The 12,440-nt window shown below is 46.1% G+C and overlaps 1 protein-coding gene across 1 annotated transcript; it reads left to right on the top strand.

Moving 5' to 3' along the window:
* Positions 1-283: 283 nt before the first annotated feature.
* On the top strand, positions 284-2,894 carry LOC124670042 (origin of replication complex subunit 6-like). The gene is made up of 10 exons (XM_047206559.1): positions 284-403; positions 478-524; positions 629-733; positions 826-906; positions 1,048-1,159; positions 1,253-1,315; positions 1,445-1,532; positions 1,638-1,729; positions 2,541-2,634; positions 2,727-2,894. Exons 1-10 carry the CDS (start codon positions 284-286, stop codon positions 2,813-2,815), a joined length of 891 nt encoding a protein of 296 aa, XP_047062515.1. The 3' UTR covers positions 2,816-2,894.
* Positions 2,895-12,440: the final 9,546 nt, after the last annotated feature.

Genomic DNA, 12,440 nt, shown 5'->3' on the forward strand with positions numbered 1-12,440 from the left:
CAGGCCTTACCATTTCTCTTGGCAAAAAAAAAGAGGAAATGCAACCCGTAAGCCCAGATCAGCCCAGCCCAGTAACAAAACCCATCCCGGCCACGACCCTACCTACTCTGCAACCGCATAGGCGCGAAAACCAGCATATTCCCATCGCGCGCCATTCCTCTTCCCCGCCAAAAGAATTCCAAAACCACCAACATCGCCGCTATTTCTCCCCTCCAATGCCGAAACCGCCACCCTCTCCCGCTCCCGCTCCGCGCCAATTCCCGCCAACAACCCGCCGGCGGCCATGGACATGTCGGCGATCGCCGCCCGCCTCGGCCTATCCGGCTCCCGCCCCGTCGTCCGCAAGGCCGCCGAGCTGCGCCGCCTCTGCGACATCAACTTCGACTCCTCCGTCCTGGGCATCGTGAGCAACCCGCGCCGTCCCTTCCCTCCCCCCTTCTCTCTCTATGCCCATTCTCTGACGCTGCTTTCGCGCAGGGGGAGGTGTGCAAGGCCATCATCTGCCTCGAAATCGCCGCGACCAAGTGAGTCCCCCTCTGCTCTCCAACTGCTCGACGAACTGCCCATTCGCGCACCGCTGTTCCTCATCGAAGGCGCGCCGCGTCTGACTTGCGTGCGAATTGCGCAGGTTCCAGGTGATATTTGACCGCGCGGAGGCGGTGCGGATGAGCGGGATGTCGGACAAGGCGTACATCAGATCATTCAACGCGCTGCAGAATGGGCTCGGCGTCAAGTAAGTATGCCACTCTGCGCTTCGGTTTCTCTAACTAATTGACGCGTTCAAGTAACAGTCCCTGATGAACACGAGCGGTTTCGTTCTTGCAGGACGACCTTGGATGTGCGTGAGTTGGGCATCCAGTTCGGCTGTGTCAGGCTCATACCTTTTGTGCAGAAGGGGTTGGCACTGTAAGTCTGCTCTCTTCTGCCAATTTTCTTGTACCGCAAGTCCCCTAACTTGCTGTAGAACGCTGAATCTGTAATGTGGTGTGAGATGCGAAGTATTTGATGCTCGAATTACGCACTGAAGGTGACGTTTGTATCTTTCAGCTACAAGGAGCGTTTCTTGGCTGCATTGCCTCCTTCTCGCCGCTCAAGCACCGACTTTGGTCGGCCAGTGTTCACCGCAGCAGCATTCTATTTATGTGCCAAGAGGCATAAGGTGATAATGGAATCAGTAACAATGGCTTCGTTTTTGCTGATGTATCAATGATTTGCTTCTTGTGGTGCTGAACTTTCCTGATTTTCCATGTAGCTCAAAGTTGACAAACTAAAGCTAATCGACCTGTGTGGTACTTCTAGCTCTGAATTTACAACGGTAAGGGATCGCCTTACCTTTTGCATGCTGTTGTTTGTTCCTGCATCTCATCTATGCTAGTGTGTAGTCATGACATGCTTAGGTTGGTGCAAATCATCCTGTTTTGACCGTCAGCTGTGCTGCTTACAGGTTTCAACATCCATGGGAGATCTTTGCTTTGATGTTTTTGGAATAGCCAAGGAGAAGAAGGATCCAACTACCATTAAAGGGAACAGAGGTACCTGAACATGCTATAGCACAACAAATTTTGACAACTAGCATGGTAAAAGTTTGTGGATTGCCATTTTCTGCAACAACTTGTAATTTGTAATTGTTGTTGCAGAGCTGCTGGATGTATTGCCTAGCAAAAGGAAACATGAGGATGATAGTGATAACTCTGATGAATCATCGGGCGATGACCAAGATGAGCTAGATGTATGAACCTGCTTATGTTTATTACTTTTGAAATGCATGACGTAAAGCTATAAGATGCTTGGTACTCGATTAACTAAGACTTGTTTAAGTGACATTCCTTTTCTTGATTGCCAAAGAAGAAACTCAGTAGCCATACATGTTTTGCTTGATGCAAGTAGTTTTATTTATGTTCATAAGATTTTTGCTGTAGAACTTTTTATTGTAATGTTGAACCATAAAAGCAACAATAGTGCAGTGTCCAACAATATGGCTTAATGCAAGCTGTAGCAGCATACATATGTAGCCTATGGATTATATTAGCTATATTGCTTGCTGCACATAATCCATGTTACACCCTTGCTCTTCATTAGCGTTCAGCAATCAGTTTATCGGTAAAACTGTGCAATCAAAGACTTTAGTCACCTCCTGTAAAAAAAAGAAGATTTTAGTTGCCATTTTTAGCTGATTGAAGTATGATCAGATCAGGTTGCTCACACTGAATGGCTGAAAAGAACAAATACATATTCATCATGTTGCCAGTGTTAGCTAGGTACATTTATACCTTGTAGGACAGAACTTCTCTTAAAAGGGAACCATTGCTATTTACTTCAGTTTGTGGTTCTAATGCATCTATGTAGCACACATCACGAACTTGCAGGTAGTAATTATTATAGCTTCTTGTTCGTCAAGCATGTGAATCACTTAGTTAGCCTCTAGTGAGAAACCTTAGATCTACATTTGGATGAATTTTTGTTTCACATATTCCACAGTTGTAGTCTGCTCATTCTTTTGAATCATTGCTGTAATTGCTGTCCGATTCTTCCAATTTCAGCTACCAACTCACAAAAGGCACAAGAAGATGGAAAAGCAAGCATACAATCAGTGGAAGTCTACTGTTCTATCCACCAACAAGGAAACCAAACCAGGTTTGTACTTTGGAATTGTCACACCCCTGTTTAGATCACTCGTAGCTACGCACTGTCCATGCGCTAAAATAACTTTCTCGTTTTGTCTTTAGACCCTGCCAAGCCCAGGAAGCAGGCTCAGCTTAACTTCAAGAAGAAACTGTCAGACGCCGCCTTGGAAGTACCCCCAGCAGCAAACTAAATTAATCTGAACCTGTGCTCACAAGGATGGAATAGCTGAGAGACCGAGGCTGGAAGTGTTGTACAAATCATGGAGCTAGTTCTTAATGCAGAAAGAACACTTCTGGCTCAGTTCACATCTTCATTTTTGATACTGTATGTAAGGCGATGGCATTGTTCAATTATCCATGGCAAGTGTTACAATCAGGAACATTCTTTTATAAACGATGTTGGTATGTTTATTTATGTATGTACATGGCTACACGAGGAAAGAATCTTTTGACAACAGCTCACCTACGTGGTGTCGCCAACCATTAACCTTGTCACGCCTCGGTGTGCATTGCATTAGGTATGCTGAGGTCTCGTGCTCGCCTACTGGATGATCAAACCGTGGAAGATATTTGGGTCTTCTGGTTCGGAAAGTCCATGCTACAATATAAAACGGCAAAAGTCTGAAACAAACCTTCAATTCGTACGTGAAGTCTGAATCGAACCCCGACCTCCAAATCCCTGATTTTCGAACCCTGATCTCTCAAATCCTGGTCTTCCTGGTCGTTTTCTGCTCTAGTGTTGTTTGTGCACTAAAATTTCGCTGACGTGGCAAGGATTAGGGGAACAGAGCTGGTTTATGTGGGGATTTCACTCCACGGTGGGCTGGTCTAACCTAGTAAACGGGCCTGCTTGTTTTGGCACATGCCACAAATATTCTCGTCCTCGATGCCTACCAACGGAGATACGCGCGAGACTATACTCAGTTTTGTTGTTTTCTTTTCTGCTAAGTGCAGATTGTACAGTATCTAACTGATATTTCATCATGGTGTATCAATGACCAGCAATCACAAACTGAAGCAAATGTCAGGGCAAGCCAGGCACATAACCAAAGGAAAAGAAGCCACTCAATCCAGTTCAACAAAGAGGAAGGGAAGCAAAGATGTAATGCATCAGGGAAGGGGCAAAAGAAGGCCAAGAAGTGATCATGAACATGCATTTGCAGTTTCCTTTTTTACTTCTGCGATGACAAACTTATGTCCTCAATACTCTAGATGTTATTTTGAGCTATTGAAAAAAATATACTCCGGGTACACTGAATATGCCTATTGTTTCTTTCGATCCATGGTGGCTGATACTAATTGTACTACCCAATCTGAATCTATAACAGTTTGTGTCAATGCTATATCAAATTCCCTGCATCAGTTTGACAAGAAATTGTATTGTTAGCAAAATGCAGTGAACACCTGTCAATTGCATATTACTGACAGCAAACTGCAGTGAAAATATTTGTCAATTGCATCATTTTGAACCAAACAGATTTACTGGACAACATTGAGAACAAACTCTTGCATTACAACTTGTCCATTACATCGCCATAACACTACCAGCATCCTTCTTGCTCGAGTGCGTCGGCACCATATCGCGGTGCCATTGCACTGCACCAACACCCGTGTGCGCCGGCCAGCACCGCGTTGTGGGAGAGGGAAGAGGAGCTTCAGCCCAAGGAGAGCCGTCGAGCCACCGCATTCCCCGAGGCTGAGCACGCGGAGCGGTCGAGCCGGTCAGGCGGCCGGAGCGCGTCCGCGCCGGAGAGGCCGAGCCAATCCACACCAGCCGCTCGCCCGCCCGCGCAGGTGACGCCTCGCCACGCCGCCGTCCCGCTCCTCCCACACGAGAAGGGCTGATTGAATGCCACGCCCTCGCTCACTAATCCCTGCGGCGGCAGCGGCGGCGGCTCCGTTGCGAGGATGACCTCAGCATCGCCGCGGCCTCTGTCCTCAATCCCCAACCTAATTTCGTTCCCCACACGAGCCGGCTGCGATGAAGAGAATTGCGTCGGGAGGTGTTGGGCCGAAACAAGCTGGACCAACCCACCGTGGGTCAACTGCACCCAGATGTACCCCTAATCCCTGCCATGTCACTAATCCCAGCGCACAAACTGAGGATAGCCAGAAGATAACCAGGACGACCAGGATTTGAGATATCAGGGTTCGAAAATCAGGGATTTAGAGGTTAGGGTTCGATTCAGACTTCACGTATGAGTTGAAGGTTTGTTCAGACTTTTGCCATATAAAACTGAACAGCTCTCGACGAAGTGCATGCTGCTTCTGTCACGTAGAGGAGACTTCGCGCTTTCTGCTTGCACCAACTCAAGTGCCATAGTCTAGAGTTGTTGGACCTGCGATTTTGTCAAGCACCGTGATATTTTCAGCCGTTTTTCGAATGCATGGACCGTTCTTTTCATGCCGCCACTGACGTGCTCCTTGGCGCTGCCCCCATGTGTGCTCCGGAGTGCTCGGCGACGAGGCAAATAGTGAGCCTTTCAGCTGCCTTCCCAGATATTTGTCGTCAAATGTAGACTAGTTTTTTTTGAACTTTCATCTGAAGCAAACTTCAATTGTACGCTTTGTACCGGAGTACAAATAGGATTACGTCAGTAATTTACACACTACGTTTTGAAAACAAAGGGAGTAACATGGATTGATGACTTTTTTTTTTTGAGAAACAATTGACTCACGCTAGACACTAAAAAATGCGCATGAACACTGATACCTTCATATATTGGATTCAGATCAGATAGTGCCATTCCCATACCCGTTTTCATATTTACAAAATGAATACGTATGTGAATACAAACATAATTGAATACGAATGCAGAGTGGAGGTTGGTCGAATACGGATTGCATGTTTTCTCAATTCCGAATGGATAGGGATAACGAAATAATGGAATCACATCTTATAGTGAGTCAATTGTATAATGATATACAATACACACTACTCTCAAGTTCAATCACATAGAAAATCACAAACATTTGACCACCTTTGTTCTTGGCTGAGCTGTACATGATGGTCAAATGTATTATATAATTGACTTACTATAAAATCACAAACAAATACAATATATATGAGGCTATACTTGTAAATGTAAATGAACTATGTGTGTTTTATATGTCAACTAATGATTTATTATGAAATAATAGTGGTAGATCTGATAAATAAACTGAAATGACAACGCCCAAAACAAAACCGTTAAGATAACTGTAAATTGCATTTCTTACTAGAATTACCCTGTAGTTTGCATGTCAATAAATACGGAATAGAATATACTTTATTTGATATAATCATGTGAAAAGAACCTACCAACTCAGCACAAACAAAAATCAACACCACTTCACTTCCAAACAAACGGTCAGTTCCACAATCCAGTATGAGTTCATGATCCCAACATTTTATAAACTGGATAAAATCATGTACAAATACATTCGATGTTAAATTGTTGTTTGTATAAATATAACATTTATGTCAGATCATAAATTTAAAGCAGATTCAAGATGTTTATCACGCAACTTTCCTAAGGCAGGTAGTGGCATTGGTAAGTCACATGAGTCCCAAACATTGTATGAGTAATGTATACATTATTGTCACAACAAAAGTAGTACAACAACAAATGCAAAGAATCACAAGGTAGTTCAGAAATTGAAGTGTCACACATCAATCTCACAAGCGAACATAATATAAGCCGGCCGAAAAGAATCAACCCCATGTTATGCACACTATACGAGAGGACTCGCAATTGTATTTTAACGAAATTATATAGGGTTCCATGTTCACATGCGTATACCATGGCGGAGAACTACGACACGCACTAGGATTTCGAGGCAGCAGGAATGACACCTCCACGAGGTGCTGGATCAGCAGAACTTGTTTTTTTCAATAACCTATGCATCCATATGCACCCCTGCATCATAGGGTCACCAACTGACATAGGCATCCCCAATGGGACTGCCGAAGATAGTACCCGGGGTTTACTGAAGGCCCACAACCCGAAGGATAAGGAGAATTCGGAAGCCCAACTTGCTAGTTAAGGAAAGCTAGAGTTGTATTAGGAGAGAACACTTGTAATATTACGGGAGAAGTGGGAAACCTTCCCGGACTCTGTAACTTGTACATCACGAATCCCTCGGCTCCACCTCCTATATAAGGGGGAGTCGAGGGACAAAGAAAGCATCGAATCATTGTTTCACAAACCCTAGCTTTCATATCGTCGAGTACTTTTCGGCTGAAACCTTCGAGATCTACTTGCCCTCTACATCCAACGAAACCCTAGTCTACGACTTGTAGGCATTGACAAGTTAATACCTTGTCAATTGGCGCCGTCTGTGGGATCTAGAGGAGACAAGGAGCTGATCTCGATGGCACGTTCAAGATCGTCGACTTCATCAACTGCAAGCAACGCTCTGGACAGAGGTAAACAGATCGAAACTGGTCTAGTCGATTTTGTTCCTCACCCGCCCTCCCGTTTGGATGCATATGCGTATCTGGAGGAGCCCATGGAGATGACGTTTGGAAAGTTCCACTTCCGCGTCGAGAAAGAAGGAACGTATCGTCTCGAAATTCCGATCTCGTCGGGATTATCGGCGGTTGATCCTAATTTTTCAAGCTCAACATCATCCATCGAGTCAGGCGACGAGGAGATTTCGTCGCCACGCTTCATCAGCACCAAGGCAAGCGAAAAACTCGTCAGGATCTTCAGCGACATGTCATTCGAGTCATCTGCGGACTCCTATATAAGCGATGACTCGAGCGACACCGACAGCTTCAACTTCATCGACAAATCCGTCACTGTTGGAAAGGTCTTCACCAATCTCTATGATGGTGTCACCAAACTCGACAAAATTCAAAATCCAAAATATCATCAGATTTATGTAATTGGAGAATCAAGCCGGGAAGAACCAGCGACGTCAGAGGCTTTCGACGATGCGGGAAATCCGTACGTCGATCCCGTAGATCTCACGCGAGGTTTGGGGACAAAATATATCGGACCAGGAACACGAGAGATGGTGCGATTTCCGCAAGCAGTGTGGGACCGAGTCACAAGAGCTATTGATGGTACAGAACCAATGACCATCACGGCGACACCTGAGGAGTTACAAGCGTATCAATATAGACTCGCACGCACCAGGAGGGAGCTCGAGAAACAGAAAATCGAGTTGGATAGGAGGCAGGAAGCAACATCTGCGTCAAGCAGGCGAAGAGCGGAGCTAAGTCGACATTCAGGAACTTCGGGAGATAGTCACAGGGAAGCTCGAAGGAGAGCAAGATCTCGCCTGCAAAATATACCTGAAGCAGAGAGAGAAAACTTAGTTCAAAACCTCGACATGTCTTTTATGTCAATCGACACGAGGGGGAACATTATTCCTAAGACACCCGAAGGTGGCTACATGGCGACGCAAGCATTCATCCTTGCATCCAAACCACCTCCCGGAGATCCACGAGAAGCATTGTACAATATAGCTATGGCAGGAGTTGGGGCCATGGGAACGGCGTTTGTGACAACGCCTCCCGAAGGTTCAGCACGACAAAATAGTCCACGACCCGCTACAGCCAGCCGCCGTGTCCCGAGAGAACAAGTGGAGCACGAGACACAGCAGCGCAAGCACGAGTGGACAGAGCATGACAAAATAGAAGGGAACATCGACACTCCCCAGAGTTAGATGACGAGGACATGTGTGGGTTGCCATGCTTTACAAGGAGGGTCCGAAAACTCGAGTTCCTTCGGGATTTAAATTACCCGATAACTTCAAAAAATTCGACGGCCTGCAGGATCCAGAGGACTGGCTAGTCGATTATCTTGAGACGGTGAAGCTGATAGGAGGAGCCAGAGCAAAAGCCATGCAAAGCATCCAAGTACATCTGAGTGGAGCCGCAAGATCATGGATAAAGAAGCTTCCCCCAGGATCCATCGACAGCTGGGATAGTTTCGAGGATGTGTTTGTCAAGAACTTCCGATCTACCTGCAAAAACCCGCATCACTAGAGGAGTTGAGAGCGTGTCGACAAAAGCCGGATGAATCAATGAGAAAGTACATCCAAAGGTGGAATATCATCAAAAACTCGGTAGAGAATATATCTGATGAGAGAGCGATAGATGCGTTTGTCGCAGGAATCCGACGAGGAGATTTTGTCGAGGATTTGGGAAGAACCAACCCAAAGACAGTATCTGCATTGATGGAGATAGCAAATAGATGGGCAGATGGAGAGGATGCTGTTCACAACAAACGGCATAGGTCACCAGAGGAGGACCGTGGTCGAAATTATCAAAATAGACGCCGGTTTTCTCGGCAATACTCAAACTACGATGCACCTGGCCAAATCTCGACTGGATTTCGAGCAAGCGCTGGAGGAAACAATAGAGATGATTATCAAAGGAGCAACGAGCAGCGAGGCGACAATAGAGATGACTCTCGAAATAACAGGCCAAATAATGGGCCTAGGTTCCAGAGACCTTTTGTGTCCCCTGAGAAGATGATGAACGGGCCATGCCAGATGCACTTTTATCTCGACAACAATGGAAAGAGACAGTCAGAACACCTGCAAAAGGATTGCCAAAATTTTTAGGCAATGCTAAGGTGGGCAGGGCACGCCAATGCCCAGGCGACAAATAGAAACCCGCAAGGGCCCAGGAGTGAAATTCACTTGCCACCTCCTCCCGCAATTACGGACGAAAATCGACATCAGCTCAGAATAGCGGCAGCACCAGCGCCACCACCTTACGTTGATCCCAACTCCAATGGAGCGGTCTCGATGATTCAGAAAGGCAGGCCATCCAATAGAGCTCAGAAAGTAATCTCGCGATAGGTGTTCATGGCAGAGAATATGCCCCCACCAACGATTGAGTACCTCAATTGGTCAGGGCAAAGACATTGGCTTCACAATAGCGGATCATCCGCAGCAAGTTCCTCGACCAGGGCAGTCGGCACTTATCTTACCAGCAGTAACCGCGGGATTCGACGTATCGCGAGTATTCATAGATGGAGGCAGCAGCCTAAACCTTATGCATGCAGATACACTAAGGAAGATGAACATATCTCTAGCAAATCTGAAGCCAACCGATACGCGTTTCCATGGAATTACGCCGGAGAAGCCAAGTTATCCGTTGGGGAAGATCAATCTCGACGTTCAGTTTGGGACCCGAGAAAACTACAGGATAGAGAGGCTGGAGTTTGAAGTCGTAGATTTCCCATCACAGTACCACGCTTTGTTGGGGCGCCCAGCATATGCCAGGTTTATGGCGGTACCACATTATACATATTTGTTGTGGAGGTTACCTGGACCTAAGGGACCAATTACAGTCAAAGGAAGCTTTTGCGCTAGCCGATAAATGTGACAAGGATTTCCATTGACAGTCAGAAACTTTCGGGATGCAAGCAGAATACATGGAGTCAAGGCTTACGACTAATTATGATGTCCTGCCAGATGTAGGGAGGCCTAACAAGGAACCAACCTTTAACACTGCAAAGGATTCCAAGGAGGTGCAGATTCACCCGACAAATCCGAAGAAGACGACATCTATCGCGACAGATATGAACCTCGCATAGGAAAGCGCGCTCGTCGAGTTCCTCCGTGAGCACTGGAAAATCTTCGCATGGTGTCCAGCTGACATGCCAGGAGTACCCAGGGAACTTGCCGAGCACCACCTAAATTTGGATCCACTAGCAGCGAGACCAATAAAACAACCTTTGCGACGTTTTTCGGAGCCAAACCGCAAAGCTATGCTGTCAGAAATCGATCGACTGAGAGAAGCTGGTTTCATCAAGGAGCTGCATACAGAGGCCACGTGGGTCGCAAACCCAGTATTGGTCCCGAAGAAAAACACTAAAGTCCTTCGCATGTGTGTCGACTTTACGTGTCTCAACAAACATTGTCCAAAGGATCACTTTCCCCCCCCGAGGATCGATCAAATTATCGACTCTACGACAGGATGTGAACGTCTTTCCTTCCTGGATGCTTACTCTGGTTATAAACATATCAGATTGAAAGAAGAGGACGAGGTCAAAACATCATTTATCACACCTTATGGCGTGTTTTGCTATCGAACAATGCCTTTTGGTCTGAAAAACGCGGGAGCAACGTACCAGAGGATGATGCAGAAGTGCCTAGCAACACAGATTGGGAAAAACGTACAAGTGTACATTGATGATGTCGTCATAACATCAAAAAAGGGGGCAACGCTAATCGAGGACCTGAAGGAAACTTTCGACAACCTCGACAAGTTTTGCCTAAAGCTGAACCCAACGAAGTGTTCTTTCGGCGTCCCTGCAGGGGAACTTCTCGGGTTCCTAGTTTCAGCAAGAGGGATTGAAGCTAATCCCGAAAAAATCCAAGCTATTGTAACAATGAGGAAGCCAACAAAGTTGAAAGAAATACAGCAGTTAACTGGGCGAGTCGCAGCTTTAAGCAGATTCGTCGCTAGGTTAGGAGAAAAGGCGTTACCGTTCTACGCTTTAATCAAGCAAGGAGAGAAATTTCCAGTGGAACGAAGAGACAGATAGAGCCTTCGAGGATCTTAAACGCACAATTTCGACACCACCAATCTTGGTGGCGCCGAAAGAGAAGGAACCCCTCTTGTTATACATTGCAGCCACACCTCAGGTGGTCAGCACGGTGCTAGTTGTCGAAAGAGAAGAAGAAGGAAAACTCCATGGAGTGCAAAGGCCGGTATATTTCATTAGTGAAGTTTTATCGCCTCAAAACAGCGATACCCGCAGTACCAGAAGCTAGCATATGGAGTGTTCACAACCGCAAGGAAATTGCGCCACTATTTTTCGGCACATCCGATAGTAGTGGTCAATGAGGCACCTCTATCAAATATACTAAACAATCCAGAAGCTACAGGTCGTGTCTCTCTTTGGGGAATAGAACTTTCTCCTCGGGACATCACGTATGAAAAAAGAAAAGCAATAAAGTCGCAAATTATGTGAGATTTCATCGCACAGTGGATGGAGTTGCAAAATACAGGACCCCCAGATTTATCGAGAACCAGGACTATGAACTTTGACGGGTCCAAGAGAGTAGAAGGAGCTGGAGCAGGCGTGATACTCATATCACCTGAAGGCGACAAATTAAAGTATATCTTACGGATGACATTCCCAAATGTGTCTAACAATGAGGCAGAATACGAAGCTCTTATACACGGGATGAAGATGGCGAAAGCTTGTGGTGCAACTCGACTAAAAATCATTGGCGACTCACAATTCGTGGCCCAACAAGTCATGAACCAATGTGACGCAGTCAATGATAGCATGGTGGCATACAAAGAAGTGTACAACAAGCTCGAGAAATTATTTGATGGATGCGAGGTAAATCATATCAGCAGACCGAGCAACGATGAAGCCGATGTTCTTGCAAATATCGGGTCGCAGTGCCTCGCAATTCCACCAGGTGTGTTCTGGGAGGAAATAACAGAGAGATCTACAAAGCCGAAGAAATCAAAAAAGAAGGAGAAGGAGGAAAAATCCTCGGGGGCTGCAAAAGAAATACTAGAAGAAGAAGAGGAACAGGATCTAGTATTGATGGTGACGAGGGATCACCTCGGCAATGCCTACGTATTGTAGACTTGGGTTTCGGGAGAGAGCGACGATGGAGATTCCGGGGTCGAGATTAGGCACACGACGTACCCAGCTTCGGGTCCCCTCGGTGGAGGATCCCTACGTGCTGCTAGCAATCCAGTATACGATCATAGATGTGTTTACAGGGTGCCGCCATAGCGGAGCTATGTTGTCTATCTTCTGTCTATCCGTTTGACAAGGGATTAACTTATCAATGCCTATGGATTGTAGGCTAGGGTTTAGTTAGAAGTAGAGGGCAAGTAGATCT

Source organism: Lolium rigidum, chromosome 7 (assembly GCF_022539505.1).
Source record: "Lolium rigidum isolate FL_2022 chromosome 7, APGP_CSIRO_Lrig_0.1, whole genome shotgun sequence".
NCBI classification, from domain to species: Eukaryota; Viridiplantae; Streptophyta; class Magnoliopsida; order Poales; family Poaceae; genus Lolium; species Lolium rigidum.